Consider the following 17,903-nt stretch of genomic DNA (forward strand, 5'->3'; position numbering starts at 1 on the left):
GTTAAATCTCAGGATGATGTGCCTCTATCGAGGGTGTACTTGTTCCTCTATAGTAGATTGATTGAGTTTTCATTCAGTGTGCTACCTGTTTGACTAGTGCATCATGGCGCTCCTGGGTGGCCTGGTTCTCGGCCTCCCTGTCCCCCAGGCTCAGTTTGAGTCTCTGCAGCTCCCCTTCCAGGCTGCGTCTCCCCAGCTCCACCCTGGTCCCCCGGGCCTCGGCAACCTCCAGGGCCTCCCGCAGACGCCTCCGCTCAGCCTCCAGACGCACCTCGCCCGCACGCTGCTTACTCAACTGGTCCTACAGGGAGGGGGAGGAGGGGAGGGGAGAGTGAGGTGAGAGAAAGGGAGACAGAGAGTTAGAGAGTGACTGAAAGAGAAGGAGCGAGCTAAAAGAGATGAAACTGGCAGACTGGCAGTCACATCAAGGTCACATGTCAAAGCCAGCCAGCCAGTCCATACAGTTACAGTATGTCATGGTGACCCAGTCTGGCAGCAGAATGGCAGCTCTGTAGAGAGATATAGAACTAGACACAAGGGGAAATCAGAGACACTCCACAAACACACTCTCAGAGAGGCCAGGTCAGATAGACAGTTGATCCACAGATGGCCACATCCCTTCTTTCTTCTCTCAACTCCCCATAATGCTGAACCCCCCCCCCTGCTCCCGAACTTCCTCCCCTCTCTTTCCAGCAACATAAATCATTTGAGTCTTTTCCCAGGAATACAGTCTATTAAATTATCTACTATTTGATTCTGTGGCTCCTAACTATAATCTCTATAATCATAAATACCTACCCTCCTTTCCCTTGGATCGTCTTTTCCATTGCACTTTATCCCACTAACCCTCTCAATCTCTCTATTTCCTTCTCACTCAGCCAGTCCCTTTCTCTCTCCCTCTCCCTCCTGCTCCCTCTGTTGTCGGCTATGGGGAGTGTCTTCTAGGGTGGTGTGAGGGTTGGACTTAGAGGACTGGACATATGGACAGTTGCTTTGCCCAGAAATATGACATGGAGTTTTGTTTAATGACTCAGTATTCTGTGGCATCTGTTGTTATGACAGTTTTCTGCTTCCACCTAGTGCTTCCTGCAGGGTCACCATATGGCAGTGTTGGCAGGTCAGTGGTCAGCACTGTGTGTTAGCAGACACTAGAATCCTTGTCAGGGAAGATATTCTACAGTAAGTATGTGTTTGTGTGTGTGTATGTCTACCTGTGTGTGTTTTTTCTCTGTCTCGACAGTCTGCAGGGCTCTCTCCAGCTCCTTGACTCTGTCAGTGAGGGTTCTCCTCTCCCTCTCTCCCCTCCTTGCCGTCTCCTCCTGCTGCTGGAGCATGGCCTGGGTGGAGCTCAGACGCCCGTCAACACCACGCTTACCTGGACGGAAACACAGACAGTCACAACACTGGAGCATTCACAGATAAGGTCTTTACGCTAACGTGTTCCTAACGTGTTCCTAACGTGTGCTCTCCCCGGGTCTTTGTATGTCTGTCAATGACTTCACTGTGTAAATGATTCTCTTGGCCTTCTTATGGTTTGCGTGCAACGTGTGTGTGTCTCACCCTCCTGGCACTCCTGCAGTGTGTTGTGTAGCTGAGAGAGGCGGTTCTGGGCGGAGTCTCTCTCCCCTGTCACCTCCTCCAACTCTCTCTGTAGCGCCCCCAACTGGCAGCGAGCCTCGTCCTGAAAACCAACACCAGGAACACATTTCAACAACATGCTGACAGACTTTTAGCATTTCCTACAGTCACATATCAGTGCTGCAGAAATGTTTACAGCACAATGTTGAGATAATTCATCTAAAAGTGAAGAGTGAAAAGGGACTTCAATCTGTTAGAATAGGAGAATGTGTATAAAATCTAAATATGTGTACTGCTCTGCCCATGTAGTGTGGCTGTAGTACCCGGTCTCTCTGAGCTTCTCGGAGCTCCTGGAGGAAGTCTCTGAGGCCGCAGCGCAGCGTCTCAGGGTCCAGCTCAGGCAGGGGCATGGGGAGGGGGGTGTCACCCTGCTCTGGGGAGATAGGCCTTGAGCAGCCCAACGTGTTGTCAGGGGTCGAGCCTCCAAAATCTGGAAGAAAAGATTATATACAGTATAACTCCTCACAATTTATGTCCCACTTTCACACTGTTTTGTGATATGTGAGCATTTTATCCTCACCTTTTGGGGGTGAAAGTGAGCAGCGTAGAGGCGAGAGGCTGCGGGGACGTGTAATGCTGCTGTAGGATGCTGCTGGGGGGCTCCCTCTGGGGCTCCTGCCCCTGCCCCCACTGGCACTTCTCCGCCCCCCTGCCCCAATACCCAGCGTACGGGTCAGTGCCGACTGCAAGCTGCCCAGGCGGAACTCTAGCTCCCTGCGTCCGGCCTCGGCCCGGGCCAGCTCTACCTCGGTGGCAGCCAGGCGGCCCTGGGCCTCGCTGAGCTGCAGGCTGGATTGAGTGAGGGAGTCCTGGGATGTCTGGGCCCGCAGGGACAGGTTCCTGGCCTCATCCTGGAGCTTCTTCTCACAGCCCCGGGCATCCTGAAGCTGGGCCGTCAGCTCCCTCTCACATCCCCGCCAGCCTGACTCTGACTCTGTCAGACGCCTCTGGAGGATGGACAGCTGGAGGGAGGAGGGAGGGAGGGAAGAGGGGGAAAGATAGAGATGGGAAGAGAAGTACAGTAGAGAGATGTGTAGACAGCAGTTGATTAAGTTTTATGTTTAAACAAGCATAAATACAATCTAACCTCTCACTCTACTCCACCCACACCTCTCCCTCCCTCCTCACCTCTTTCTTGATGGAAGTCCTGGCTGTGTCAGCCTCGGCCAGCTTCTGTTTGAGAGAGAAGATCTCCCGCCCTCTCTCCTCCTCTCTCTGCTCCTCCAGGGAGAGACGCGTCTGCAACTCAGCCACCTCCCTCCCTTTCTGTTCCTTCTCTCCATCCAGTACCTTCACCTGATGCAGTGATCGAACGGAGGATAATTTCTAGAATATGTCTAAGCCAAGCCAAGGCCTGGTAAGATCCAGTGGATAGCAAGAACTCAATGCCCTAGTGAAATTTTGAGTTCTCTACAGCAGGTAAGGTAAACCAATAAGTGTAAAAGAATAAACAAAGTGTTTCAGAGATGTGAGGGTATGTGTGACTGACCTGTCTGCGTAGCTCCTGCAGCTCTCTTCGGGCCTCCAGCCGTGACCTCTCCACCTCTCTCAGACAGCTGCGGAGCTCCGTCACCTCTCTCTGTGCAGATGACAGGCTCTCCTCCAGAACAGCCAGCCGCTGCTCCTTCTCCTCACACTGACGCTTCACACTGACACACACATATTTCGTCCTTTAGTATACAGTTGATGCCTTCTGTGTTTAATTTTTACTACCTAACAGAGAGTGATACTAGTAAATTAACATTTGAAAGGTGACAGTCAGGGTCAGAGGTATGCAGCGAAGTACTACCTGATTCTCTCAGTCTCTGCACTTCTCAGAGTCTCCCTCAGCTGGGTATTTGATAGGCTGAGAGTGTCTCTCTCCTTGGTGACATCAGTGAGGGTGCGCCGTAGCTCTACCCCATCCCTTCTGTACCCTTCCCCGGTGTCACGGGTTTGGTTGAGGCGCCTGTCCATCTCCAGCATGTCCCGCCTCACCTGGTCTCGGCTCTCCTCACTGGCTGAGAGAGAAGCTCTGCACTCCTCCAGCTGGAAGAGGAAGTTAGGGAGAGTGGTGAAGAAATGTTAAACCAGAAATGGTCACCGGCTCCATCCCTGACTCTAACTGCCTCTTACCTCTTTGAGGGCAGCATCAGTGTGTGTCTGCAGGTCAGAGCTGTTCTCCTGCAACCGGTGCAGCTCCCGCTCATGAACACTGCCAGCCTCCTCCAGCTGAGAGCGAAGCTCCAGTAACTCACTGGTCAGAGCTCCCACTGTGGCCTGCCGACAAAGTCAGGGAAACTTTAATGTCTTTAAAAAAAGTTAACGGTAGTACAGAATGGGAACAGAGTTCTAAAACGGTCTATAATTACCCTCTCCTGTTCTTTGTAATGTGCTGCCTCTCTGGCCAGTCTGTCCAGCTCCAGGGTTGCAGTACCCAGCTCTGCCTGCAGGATGGACACTCTCTCAGACAGCACCGCCTTCTCTGCCTCCTTCTGGGACAACATCTGAGAGAGGGAGAAAATAGAAAGGGCCTCTAGAAGTGGGGTTATGGATCACTACCTCATGAGAGTAGTCATCTCTTATCCACATTTGCTCTGCACTTCATTACAGACGAATGTAGCGCAATGTTAAATCTAAGCACTGGCAGTAGTGCTACAGGTCCAGGGGTGTAAGAAATATTTTTGCTATTTTCACAGACGGAATTAAGAGTGCAATAGCTGCAGGTGGCTCGAAATGGCTAGGTTTTGATTAATACACAAGTTGTAGGTGTGAGAAGGGCTTGGCGGCAGGTAGACTAGTGGTTAGAACATTGGACTAGTAACCGAAAGGTTGCAAGATCTAATCCCTGAGCTGACAAGGTAAAAATCTATCGTTCTGCCTCTGAACAAGGCAGTTAACCCACTGTTCCTAGGCCCTCATTGAAAATAAGAATTTGTTCTTAACTGACTTGCCTAGTTAAATAACGGTCAAATAAAATAAGGGTTTGGCCATTCTCTGGTTAAAATCCCTAAGAGTCTGATTGATGCACCCGTGCGTCAATCTAAGTAACATCATTTTAAAAATCTAGAGATGTAACCTAGAGATTTTGTTTTTTTTTGCATCGGCTACTTCTCAATCCACAACATCCTCCTATGTCTGACAACGATGTTTGTCAGACCCATCCGAAAATCGGTCTTCTCATGAAAGCGTCAGAACGATTTGGCATACAAACTAATGAGACACTCACGATAGTGTTCTCCGTTTTGCTCTACAACCCCCACAAAGGTAGCCCATGCAAATGAATGGATGTATGGAGGTAGTTTGTTCCAACAAAAATAAGGGGTTAAATATGTGTCCCAAAAAATATAGATATTCCTGAGCTTTCTTAAATCTCCTAGATATAGGACAGACACTTCAAAGCCTTGTTCATTATGATATGTTTTTACTGTCTCTTTGGGCCATTTATGAATGTGTTATTCAATGTGTTTCTATGGGCTATAGTAGTAAAGGCCAAATTCAATATTTTATTAAATCATTTTTTTAATATAATTGTTGATACCTAAAGGGTCCTAAAATTCCAAATCAAATAGCTAAATTATCCATGGTATGACCATCTTAAAACAATTACATATTTTAGCATTGCCCAACGGCTTAGACTTTTAGAGGTTTTAATCAACACATTCCATAGCTTAATACTGCATGTGCTTGTCTCAAGTTCTGTAGGTTACTGATGGTATTTGCGTTGCCCCCAACTTCACTTAGGCTGGGGGCTCGGATTATTTTCGTCCTGGTCCATTGTGTATTGATATACTACAGTTCATTAAATAGCATACGCTACAGTAACGTGTAGGCTAATAGCAACAGTAAAAAAACATTCAGTGTTTGCTTAATGCCCTATGTCTGGCATCAACGAGCTTAGACAAGCCTACATGTCTTTACGCATCACCCCTTCCCTGCTTTGGTAACCGGATGAGAGGCGCTCTTTGAAGATGGGGATGGATACTTGAACAAGCAAAATTAAGTATGCAGGTAGGCATATGTGTGTATGTTTAAGGATGTGCAGTACTGTATATTTTCAAATCAAGACACTCTGACGAATAGATGATTTAAGGCCGGCACTACAGGCTGAAATGACATTTTTGCAAATACCTATACATTTTGAGATTTGTTGGTATTTTGGCTCACTAATATTAGTATTTAAACACATAAAACGATCAAAATCTTGATGAAAATGTGTATTTTCTTTTATTTATCTTACCATCAAAGTTTCATGAATTTGATCCACTTTATAATGGTCATACATCCATAATTTCAAAACTCACTATTTTGAATTACACTTAAGTTAAAAGCCATTTTCATAGAGAATGTAACAAATTGGAATACATATATATAGTAACTTAGTTTAAAGAGATGGTGATTGGATCTAAAAAGGTGTTTGGTAGTCTAAATTCAGTGTACTTGCCTTTAACTGCCATTTCCTGAAAGTCAGACTCTTCCCACATGCAAACTACATTTCCTCAGCTTCAGTAGCATCTGCTTTCACCAAATTGTGTGTGGTAATACTTAGACATATTCTCGAGACTTGAACAGAGGGAATTGTTGATATGTTGTAAAAAATAAATAATCTCTCGATAATACATTTGCCAAAAATGCATTTTATAAACATGGCTTTAGTATTTTACAGCTAGAAATATGAAGAAAAAAAATATGTATCCACAATCTGCTCTGAGTCAGTCCTGTCCTAGAGGGTCTTAACAAAATGAAACCAAAATATTTAGGGTACACGTAATCCAGTGTCCAGAAAAATGGATTTGCAAATATGTGCATATTTAATGAGTTATTGCCTCATTTGCATATTTTACTACAATATTTCAGAACATTTCAGTAGACCATTTAAAACCTAATTTATTTATTTATATACTTGGTTAATGGCTAGGACAACAATATGCACCTATGTGATACCTCTAAACCAGCCTTGATTAAGGGGAAGGTAGGCAATGCTTGGTTTTTAATCTATTTAAACGGGATGGAAACCAATCATTTTTTGTTTCTACACTGAACAAAACTATTAAAAACGCAACATGCAACAATTTATAAGATTTTACAGTTCATATTAGGAAATCAATCAATCAATTGAAATAAATAAATTAAGCCCTAATCTATGAATTTCACGATTTATAGATACATGCATCGGTTGGTCACAGATACCTTTAAAAAAAAGGTAGGGACGTGAATCAGAAATCCAGTCAGTATCTGGTGTGACCACCATTTGCCTCATGCAGCGCGACACTCCTTCGCATACAGTTGATCAGGCTGTTGATTGTGGCCTGTGGAATGTTGTCCCTCCCCTCTTCAATGGCTGTGCAAAGGTGCTGGATATTGACGGGAACTGGAACACGCTGTCGTACAGGTCGATCCAGAGCATCCCAAACATGTTCAATGGGTGACATGTCTGGTGAGTATGCAGGCCATGGAAGAACTGGGACATTTTCAGCTTCCAGGAATTGTGTACAGATCCTTGTGACATGGTGCCGTGCATTATCATGCTGAAACATGAGGTGATGGCGGCGGATGAATGGCACGACAATGGGACTCAGGATCTTCTCACAGTATCTCTGTGCATTTAAATTGCCAGCGATAAAATGCAATTGTGTTTGTTGTCCATAGCTTATGCCGGCCGATACAATAACCCCATCGCCAGCATGGGACACTCTGTTCTCAACGTTGACATCATCAACTCACCCACACGATGCCATACACGCTGTCTGCCATCTGCCTGGTACAGTTGAAACCGGGATTCATCTGTGAAGAGCCCACTTCCCCAGCATGCCAGTGGCCATTGAAGGTGAACATTTGCCCACTGAACTCGGTTAAGACGCTTAACTGCAGTCGGGTCAAGACCCTGGTGAGGATGACGAGCACGCAGATGAGCTTTTTGAGATGGTTTCTGACACTTTGTGCAGAAATGATTGTGCAAACCAACAGTTTCATCAGCTTTCCGGGTGGCTGGTCTCAGATGATCCCACAGGTTAAGAAGCTGGATGTGGAGGTCCTGGGCTGGCGTGGTTACACGTGGTCTGTGGATGTGAGGCCAGATGGACGCACTGCCAAACTCTCTAAAACGATGTTGGAGGCGGCTTATGGTATAAAAATAAAAATGATGTTATCTGGTAACAGCTCTGGTGGACATTCCTGCCGTCAGCATGCCAATTGCACGCTCCCTCAAAACTTGAGACATCTGTGGCATTGTGTTGTGTGACAAAACTGCACATTTTAGAGTGGCCATTTATTGTTCCCAGCACAAGGTATGTCCAGTGTAATGATCATGCTGTTTAATCAGCTTCTTTATATACCACAGCTGTCAGGTGGATGGATTATCTTGGCAAAGGAGAAATGCTCACTAACAGGGATGTAAACAACTCTAGCCACCACATTTGGGAGAAATATGCTTTGTGTGTGTATGGAACACTTCTGGGATTTTTTATTTCAGCTCATGAAACATGGACCAACACCTTACATGTTGCGTTAATATTTTTGTTCCGTATAAATACAAGATTCACTGGCACAAAATGCACGTCTCTCTTCCATGGGCACTGTGCGTCGTGGCTGGATAGGCTACAACTTCCCATTAGCGCTGCATAAAATGGTTACTTCTGCGCTTGTTTTTAAGGACACACCTCAAATATTGCCATCCCTCCCACCTCAGTGCAAGCGAGCTGATTTAAGACAGGTTAATTGCCAAACCTGGCGTTAGGGCTGGAAAATGCCAGTGCACAGGTTTTAGATGACACTTGCCCCTCAGACCTTAGCGCCAGCTGAAAATAGATCCCGCATTGTGTTTGTATGGACTCTCAGATGTGCCTGACCTGTTGTTTCTCTGTCTCTGCCTGTAGCAGACTCTGGTCTCTGTCGTGCTGCAGACTCCTCACTTCATCTTTCAGGTCCTCCCGGTCTCTCTCGGCTCTGAGGAGCTGCTCTTCTGCCTCCTGTCTGACCTGTCGCAGTGCCCCCTCCTGTTCAAACTCCAAACTGCGACGCAGGGCCTCCTGGAGAACAAACACACTCAGTTGTTCATGTTCATTGCATGGGTTAAACCAGCCCAAATAAAGAACATGAACAACTGAGTAGAATCAAGACCTACAGTGAGACACCTTGGGCAAAGCAAGAAAAAGCAAGAACACATTTCTTCACAGTAAAACCATCCAAATAGTACTCTTACTGCTAGCACAAACACTTCTCCAAACAGGCCTAGACAGACAGACACAATCCAGCCTGAGCCCTCCTCACCTTTTCAGCGGTCAGTCTCTCTGCCTCCTCCTGGTGGTCAGTGATGGCGGTGTGGAGGGCCTGCTGGGACTCCTGCTGGGTGGTAGTCAGGGCCTGGCTCAAAGCCTCTCTCTCCCTCTCACTCTGCGCCAGCACATTCTCCCCATCCGCGCGCACACGTCTCAGCTCCGCTACACAGGACAATATCAGACATGATGACCAGTTTCACACCTGTGTTTATACAGACTCAGTCATACAACAGATACACCATCAAACGCAGCAACAGTTTTTAAATAAGGGCTGTAACCCTTTCCACTCACAGCCCCGTTCATACAGTGCCTTGCGAAAGTATTCGGCCCCCTTGAACTTTGCGACCTTTTGCCACATTTCAGGCTTCAAACATAAAGATATAAAACTGTATTGTGGGACACAATCATGAAGTGGAACAACATTTATTGGATATTTCAAACTTTTTTAACAAATCAAAAACTGAAAAATTGGGCGTGCAAAATTATTCAGCCCCTTTACTTTCAGTGCAGCAAACTCTCTCCAGAAGTTCAGTGAGGATCTCTGAATGATCCAATGTTGACCTAAATGACTAATGATGATAAATACAATCCACCTGTGTGTAATCAAGTCTCCGTATAAATGCACCTGCACTGTGATAGTCTCAGAGGTCCGTTAAAATCGCAGAGAGCATCATGAAGAACAAGGAACACACCAGGCAGGTCCGAGATACTGTTGTGAAGACGTTTAAAGCCGGATTTGGATACAAAAAGATTTCCCAAGCTTTAAACATCCCAAGGAGCACTGTGCAAGCGGTAATATTGAAATGGAAGGAGTATCAGACCACTGCAAATCTACCAAGACCTGGCCGTCCCTCTAAACTTTCAGCTCATACAAGGAGAAGACTGATCAGAGATGCAGCCAAGAGGCCCATGATCACTCTGGATGAACTGCAGAGATCTACAGCTGAGGTGGGAGACTCTGTCCATAGGACAACAATCAGTCATATATTGCACAAATCTGGCCTTTATGGAAGAGTGGCAAGAAGAAAGCCATTTCTTAAAGATATCCATAAAAAGTGTAGTTTAAAGTTTGCCACAAGCCACCTGGGAGACACACCAAACATGTGGAAGAAGGTGCTCTGGTCAGATGAAACCAAAATTGAACTTTTTGGCAACAATGCAAAACGTTATGTTTGGCTTAAAAGCAACACAGCTCATCACCCTGAACACACCATCCACCCTGTAAAACATGGTGGTGGCAGCATCATGGTTTGGGCCTGCTTTTCTTCAGCAGGGACAGGGAAGATGGTTAAAATTGATGGGAAGATGGATGGAGCCAAATACAGGACCATTCTGGAAGAAAACCTGATGGAGTCTGCAAAAGGCCTGAGACTGGGACGGAGATTTGTCTTCCAACAAGACAATGATCCAAAACATAAAGCAAAATCTACAATGGAATGGTTCAAAAATAAACATATCCAGGTGTTAGAATGGCCAAGTCAAAGTCCAGACCTGAATCCAATCGAGAATCTGTGGAAAGAACTGAAAACTGCTGTTCACAAATGCTCTCCATCCAACCTCACTGAGCTCGAGCTGTTTTGCAAGGAGGAATGGGAAAAAATTTCAGTCTCTCGATGTGCAAAACTGATAGAGACATACCCCAAGCGACTTACAGCTGTAATCGCAGCAAAAGGTGGCGCTACAAAGTATTAACTTAAGGGGGCTGAATAATTTTGCACGCCCAATTTTTCAGTTTTTGATTTGTTAAAAAAGTTTGAAATATCCAATAAATGTCGTTCCACTTCATGATTGTGTCCCACTTGTTGTTGATTCTTCACAAAAAAATACAGGTTTATATCTTTATGTTTGAAGCCTGAAATGTGGCAAAAGGTCGCAAAGTTCAAGGGGGCCGAATACTTTCGCAAGGCACTGTATATGGGTTGAAAATGGCATTGTAACATTTTGTCATTGTAACATGCTATATATGGCACCAGAGCCCCGGTTCTCCACTTCACAGAGCTGTATGGGTTTTGGCTGACAGCCTTTATAAACTTGAGCACCGTGCACGACTTGAACCCATCCCTCCGAATAATCAGCTACTTTTGCACATTTGTTGTTGTCCGAGCGAGGGAAATGCTGTAAATCGAGAGGAGTCAATGTGTTTTGAAAGAAGAGACGTTGAGAATTATAATAAATACCGCTTTGATGTCATACAAGCAAACCACACAGCCGTGAGTCCAAACGTTTACTTCACATTTCCGTATTAGAAAACTCATGTCCTTTACAGTATCAACGTTTATGATCGCTATGGCATGTGCTATACCCCAGGTTGTCCTGAACATGTGCTATACCCCGGGTTGTCCTGAACATGTGCTATACCCTGGGTTGTCCTGAACATGTGCTATACCCGGGTTGTCCTGAACATGTGCTATACCCCAGGTTGTCCTGAACATGTGCTATACCCCGGGTTGTCCTGAACATGTGCTATACCCCGGGTTGTCCTGAACATGTGCTATACCCCAGGTTGTCCTGAACATGTGCTATACCCCGGGTTGTCCTGAACATGTGCTATACCCCGGGTTGTCCTGAACATGTGCTAATCCCCGGGTTGTCCTGAACATGTGCTATACCCCGGGTTGTCCTGAATATGTACTATACCCCGGGTTGTCCTGAACATGTGCTATACCCCGGGTTGTCCTGAACATGTGCTATACCCCGGGTTGTACTGAACATGTGCTATACCCCGGGTTGTCCTGAACAGAATAAGCCTGTTTGTCGTATTGTGTCGAAAATTTGCCACAGAACAAGCACTTGAAAGCACTCATGACTCCATTTCTATGTGCACCAAAATTACAATCTGTTGGTCTGAAGTGCCTTCTGAAAGCCTAAAACTGTAAGATCGTATTTTATAACTTAGTTAGCCATGTTGGCAATAGAATAAGCTTTCAAATCATGCCCAACTGACCCAGATTGGGATTTACAGTATAATGGAACATTTTGGGATTGCGTGTTTTCTTATTTTGCACCTATTCCTAAATGTCAATGCATATTCCTATTATGTTACTGAATGTATTTTCAGATTTCGTTATTAAAAATGCTGTGATATGTCCAGTAAATGTAAAATGCACATAAAAGCAACAGTGTAATGTCTGGATTCAGTCTTGTGTCAGGTGAACTGTTGTGTTCTTTCCCCATAATCTCCAAAGTCTTTTCTTTCAATTGCTACCCTGGTCATGCTTTTTATAGTTCTGTTAGAACCATTTCAATTTGGCCATATCCATATAGCCCAATTTCCACGAGTGTAAGGGGTTAAACACAGGTTTCTAATTCCTGATCTATGGCTCTCTCCCTCAATGTTCCTTAATCATTTTCTTCCATTCTAACATATCCATCCTCTCCTCTTCCTTTCTTACTCTCACAGACTTTCTCTCTCTCCTACCTATCCTCCTCTTCTCACTCATTTATTTCATTTCCCTCCACATGGTCATTTATTTCTCATCCTCCTCTCTGTCTCTCTCCATCTCTCACCGGTGGTGGTCTCCCTGAGTAGCCGCAGGCTCTGGTTCTCTGCTTCTAGCTGCTCTCTGCGAAACTCTATCTGAACCAGCTGCTGCTGCACCTCAAACAGGCTGGTCTCCAAGGCCTCCCGCTCTGACCTGCAGGGGCATGGACACTAATATTAGGGACCAATTCGTCAACACACACACAGAAATACACACACCGTCGGTCAGACACACAGATCTCTCACCTGAATGCGGCCAACTCCTCTGTTAGTGTGGCGTTCTCTCTCTCCGATGCAGTCAGCTGGACCACCAGCCCCGCCCTCTCCCTGATAAGCTCCGCCCGGCCCCGCCCTACTTCCTCCAGAGCCACGCCCTGTCTCTGTTCCTCACCGCGGGCCATGCCCAATTCCGCCCCCAGAGAGCTCACCTCGCCACACAGCTGTCAGCAGAGCGATACACAGGTACATGCAGTAAAACTGTACACATTTACAGACAAATGTTCACTGGAACAATGAGGTTTCAGAACCCAGTGATTTTCATGCACTGTTAATTACTTATTAGTCCAGAGTGACAGAAGCTCTTTCTTGCCACATTCCCATTCAGAGTGGAGAGGACACTCATCATTTACCTGAGTGACTTTGTCCTGCAGCTTCACTCTGTCGGCCCTGAGGCTCTGAAGCTCCGCCTCCATCCCCACCCTGCTCAGCTCAGACTCCTGCAAGGACTGGTGGAGGGCGAGGCGGGCGGAGTCCAACTCTAGCCTGTCCTGTTCCAATCGGACGAGCTCATCTCTGATGGTCATCTTCTCCTGCTCCGCTTCATGTTTCTGGGCCTGCAGGTAGGCCTTCTCCTCTTCAAGCTGAGAGAGAAACATGGACACATATGAGAGACAGGACGGGTGTGCAAGGCTTACATTTAAAACTACAAGCAATCCTGATAGGCAATACGCATACCATGATACCATGGCTTACAGAAAACATATTAGCAAGGGTAATGCTTTGATTTGATGAAGATGACATGGTCACTCTTGCATCAGTTCTATATGACATCCACCACAAGTGTCAGTCAAATGTTGATCACGGTGTTGGTCCCACCTGGCTGATGATGGAGTTGAGGTCAGACTTGTCCTGGGCCAGGCCCTCATTCATGCTGCCCATCTTGGCCAGAGAGTCTCGGAGGGCAGCCTCCTCAGAGTGAAGCTTGTTGACCAGCAGAGAGAGCTCTGCATTACTGCTCTCAGCCTGGGGCACCGGGGACAAAACATACAAGGATATGTAACACAGAGGATAGGTAACCTTTCAACATAGAACAGAGAGGAAGTTAAAGGGACCAAAAATATGACAAGCAAACACAAGAGGAGCCAGATAGTTATAGTGACATCCGTATCCGTATCTGTGTGTGTCATACCCGGGCCAAAGCCTCAGTGAGCTGGGTCTTCTCTCCTTCCAGCAGCTGCCTCTCCACCTCTGCCTGGTGGTGAGTCTCTCTCACTGTAGACAGCTCCCCTCTCTGGACAGACGCCCGGCTCTCACTCTGCTCCCACTGCTTCTGACTGTGGGGACAGGTACCAGGGACAGAGGACAAGGATAGGAATACAGTTATATACAGTATACTTGCAATATCCTCCTTCTAATTCTCATCATTTCCTTCCCTTGTCTCCTTCTTTCTCATAATTTCATCATTTACTTCCCTCGTCTCCTCCTTTCTCATAATTTCATAATTTACTTCCCTCGTCTCCTCCTTTCTCATAATTTCATCATTTACTTCCCTCGTCTCCTCCTTTCTCATAATTTCATCATTTACTTCCCTCGTCTCCTCCTTTCTCATAATTTCATCATTTACTTCCCTCGTCTCCTCCTTTCTCATAATTTCATAATTTACTTCCCTCGTCTCCTCCTTTCTCATAATTTCATCATTTACTTCCCTCGTCTCCTCCTTTCTCATAATTTCATCATTTACTTCCCTCGTCTCCTCCTTTCTCATAATTTCATCATTTACTTCCCTCGTCTCCTCCTTTCTCATAATTTCATCATTTACTTCCCTCGTCTCCTCCTTTCTCATAATTTCATCATTTACTTCCCTCGTCTCCTCCTTTCTCATAATTTCATCATTTACTTATTTTTCCCCCCATCACTCTCTCCCTTCCACCTTTATTTTCACACATTCTCACTCACACTCTGTCGGTCTCTGCCTTGGCCCGGTCTCTCTCCTGCAGCGCGTCCACCTTCTCCTCTCTCTCGTGATCCCTCTCTCTCTGGGCCGACGTCACGGCCTGCTGCAGCTTCTCACAGTCCATCTGCAGAATCTGGGCCTTGATCAGAGCTGCCTGGGCTGCCTTCTCCACAGCCACCTTCTCACTGACAGGATAGAGACCAAGACACAGAACACAACAGGACAATGGATACATTAGAAATATCGACTGAAACGTAACCATTAATATACATAGAGTAAGTGTTCTTTAACTAGGGCACTGAGGGCAGACACTTCCTGGTCCTAAAGGGTTTTCCATCACCCAAGTTGTGTTAGAAGTCTGCCTGAGCCCTCCTGGTTGTACCTAGCCAGTGTGTCCCTGTCTTGTTTCAGACGGTCTCTCTCTCTCTGTGTGGTGTCCTTCTCTCTCTGAACTCCATCCCTCTCTCCATGCAGGGTCTGACTGCGCTGTTCCGCCTCCCGCTTGGCTGATTCCGCCTCTGCTAGCTGCCTGCGCAGCAATTGTACTGATGACTGGGAAGAGGAGAGACGCCCTCGGACCTCCTGTGGACCAGAGAGACAGAGGCAGATGAGAGAGTGGGACACTGAACACTGAAAGTGATACAGAGGAACGAAGAAACTCAAGATAACTTTTATAGAAAAAGTTTGTATAGGAACGTTTGACAATGTAACATTGGAATAAAGCAACCTCAATTTCCAATCCCAGAGAATAAATATAGTAAACCCATATAGATAGTAGTAGATGTGTTAATGTGTCCAGTTGCAACAGAGGGACAGTGTGGAGGGGGTACCTGCAGCTGGAGATGTCTGCTGTTGACAGCAGACCGCAGAGCTGACAGGCTGGCCTCTGGGACGGTGGCCAACGAGGAGTAACGTCTGGGAGAGGTGGATCCCCATGGTGATGAGGAGCGGTGAGGGGAGGAGCCACGGAGAAGAGCCAATAGAGGAGCCCCAGTGTTCTCCTGGTCTGCTTCTGATGACGAGTCCCCATCGGATAGGACAGTCTGGGAAGAGGATTCAATAAAGGTTTTGGTCAGAGTTTCCCTTTGTTTGTTTGTGGTGTGGTGTGGTGTGGTGTGTGTGTGTGTGTGTGTGATGGCTGTACCTGGGCAATGTCTCTCAGTGTGTCCAGTAGTGTTTCAGTATGAGCCCTCATCACCTGCATGTCTGTCTCATCGTTGCCACTCTGCTCCTGCAGGAGGATAGAACCATAGTGAGAAGGGAGGGGTATGATGGCTAATGGCTACAGGAAGTATCTCTGCTGGGTTCACACAGGCCAGTCTCTCACCTCCAGTCTCCTGGTCAGTGAGGCCACGTCCCTGTCTTTCTCCTCACTCTGGCTCTTCAGCCTCTCCACCTCTCGCACTGCATCTGACAGCCTGACCATAAACACACAGATCACTTAGCATACCATGGAATCTCTACGATGCACGTTACACTCCTGATTTGTCTACCACCACCAGGCAGATCAGGCTGCCACTTACTAAACACAAAGACACAGACAGACAGACAGACAGACAGTGTCTGAATCCCATAGGGCTCTGCTCCAAACTATTGTACTATGTAGAGTGCCATTTGGGACGCAGACAGTGAATGAGCAGTGTTCAGTTCTCTCTCTGACCAGGGGCCTCATTTATAAAACTGTGCGGAGGATTCACGTCAAAAGGTGCCGTACGGACGAAACGCAAACATTTCTTAAGCACAAAAATATTCTGATTGATAACACAGTGCGCACACATGTCCCATGCCGGTTTCCTTTTATGAATCACAATCAACTCGAAATTGGGCGCACGTGAGCGAGCGTCTTGTTCCACCCTTTTAACGCCTATAGTTGCCTATAAATAGTCAGCGAAACGCCCCTAATTCATTTTCATCGGGATTTGCCGACGATGACGGCAAATCCTGACAGAAAGGTCGAAATGCGCAGCCGCACACAGACAAAGTGTTTGTGCCAAGGTCGGGGGAAACGAACGACTTGCCGGTATTATAGGGGAATCCCTCCTGAGTGGAGTAGTGACGGAGGTGGAGGGGGACAGACGCACCGGATGATCCAGGTATTAGTATTCCCTACTTTGAAAAGAGTAAACCAAATGCATTCAAAGTGTGTTTAAAAATGTATTTACACAAACAATTGTGACATTTTCTATTGTTTTTAGTCACTGCGTGTTCTACCGGGGCAGTGGTGCTGCAGCTGAGCAGGAGCTGAGTGCGCCCAGCCCCGGCGACTCTACTGCACCTCGTGTGTCACAACCCTCCAGCGGCCGTGTCCTCACAGATGCAGTCCTGCAAACGCAAAGAGACACCATCGATGCTATTAACGAGGTTGCCAAGGAGTTGAAGTGGGACAGGCACGGCTAAATCTTCCATCAGTGCCAAAGCAGCCGTTGTGCGTCATTACGCGTTGTAATTGCATGACTTCTTATATCCAACCATTTGATTGTCAAAGCCACCCAGTTGCGTAACACCTTCAGGTGTGGTAATTACCCTGATTGTAACTGACAATGACAAGGCCATTACCACACTGACAGTTCTGCGCAACGAACATGTGATAATAATATATGAAACTGTATACTGGTATCTGCCCGACTGAGTCATCGTAAACAGCATCAGTTTAAATGTAATTTGTCCAACTGTTCACCTTAATATTCATGAGAATACATTTCATAACATGCAAGTATTGTTTAAGAATTACAGATCCAATTAAATATGATTCCCGATTAAACTGTACAACATATTTGAGGGGTTCTTTTGCAAAAACAGATATCTCCGTTTGTATTTATTATCCTAAATCATGTTTTTTGTCTGTTTTTTGTGTGCACTCCAGGGAACTCTTCATATATAATACGTGAGAGGTAATATTTTGATTTATTTTACACAATGGTATCAATTTCAAAGCGTTTCTCGAGTTTCATCCTTCTGCCATCAGAGTCGTAGTTTCTAATTCCTCCAGTTTATGTGCGTACGTATGGGTCATAAGTGTCCGTGGAGGACCGCACATTCTCCGGTCAAGTTTGTTTTTATAAATCCCAAAATTTGCTTCTAAAGTGGCATAGACCTTCTTTTGTGCCTACGTAACGTTTATAAATGAGGCCCCTGGTGTTCAGTTCTCTCCCTGACCTGGTGTTCAGTTCTCTCCCTGACCTGGTGTTCAGTTCTCTCTCTCTGACCTGGTGTTCAGTTCTCTCTCTCTGACCTGGCGTTCAGTTCTCTCTCTGACCTGGTGTTCAGTTCTCTCTCTCTGACCTGATGTTCAGTTCTCTCTCTCTGACCTGGCGTTCAGTCTCTCTCTCTCTCTGACCTGGCGTTCAGTTCTCTC

At 46.3% G+C, this 17,903-nt stretch overlaps 1 protein-coding gene across 4 annotated transcripts in view; it reads right to left on the bottom strand.

The window, feature by feature from the left end:
* The window catches only part of LOC139371123 (rootletin-like), a 42,539-nt gene that overhangs the window by 13,036 nt on the left and 11,600 nt on the right, over nucleotides 1–17,903 (bottom strand). For all 4 annotated transcript variants that reach the window (XM_071111205.1, XM_071111204.1, XM_071111203.1 and 1 more), the window contains 22 exons: nucleotides 15,876–15,966; nucleotides 15,693–15,779; nucleotides 15,379–15,591; nucleotides 14,931–15,130; nucleotides 14,551–14,733; nucleotides 13,784–13,928; nucleotides 13,471–13,617; nucleotides 13,005–13,235; nucleotides 12,622–12,815; nucleotides 12,402–12,529; nucleotides 8,887–9,056; nucleotides 8,466–8,645; nucleotides 3,990–4,124; nucleotides 3,754–3,897; nucleotides 3,428–3,666; nucleotides 3,128–3,287; nucleotides 2,767–2,934; nucleotides 2,159–2,600; nucleotides 1,902–2,068; nucleotides 1,561–1,681; nucleotides 1,212–1,375; nucleotides 86–301 (listed from right to left, as the gene is read on the bottom strand). In XM_071111205.1, the coding sequence (XP_070967306.1) occupies nucleotides 86–301; nucleotides 1,212–1,375; nucleotides 1,561–1,681; nucleotides 1,902–2,068; nucleotides 2,159–2,600; nucleotides 2,767–2,934; nucleotides 3,128–3,287; nucleotides 3,428–3,666; nucleotides 3,754–3,897; nucleotides 3,990–4,124; nucleotides 8,466–8,645; nucleotides 8,887–9,056; nucleotides 12,402–12,529; nucleotides 12,622–12,815; nucleotides 13,005–13,235; nucleotides 13,471–13,617; nucleotides 13,784–13,928; nucleotides 14,551–14,733; nucleotides 14,931–15,130; nucleotides 15,379–15,591; nucleotides 15,693–15,779; nucleotides 15,876–15,966 (3,925 nt within the window). The remainder of the gene's footprint in view (nucleotides 1–85; nucleotides 302–1,211; nucleotides 1,376–1,560; nucleotides 1,682–1,901; nucleotides 2,069–2,158; nucleotides 2,601–2,766; nucleotides 2,935–3,127; nucleotides 3,288–3,427; nucleotides 3,667–3,753; nucleotides 3,898–3,989; nucleotides 4,125–8,465; nucleotides 8,646–8,886; nucleotides 9,057–12,401; nucleotides 12,530–12,621; nucleotides 12,816–13,004; nucleotides 13,236–13,470; nucleotides 13,618–13,783; nucleotides 13,929–14,550; nucleotides 14,734–14,930; nucleotides 15,131–15,378; nucleotides 15,592–15,692; nucleotides 15,780–15,875; nucleotides 15,967–17,903) is intronic.

The sequence above is a fragment of the Oncorhynchus clarkii genome, chromosome 17 (genome assembly GCF_045791955.1).
Source record: "Oncorhynchus clarkii lewisi isolate Uvic-CL-2024 chromosome 17, UVic_Ocla_1.0, whole genome shotgun sequence".
Lineage (NCBI taxonomy): Eukaryota > Metazoa > Chordata > Actinopteri > Salmoniformes > Salmonidae > Oncorhynchus > Oncorhynchus clarkii.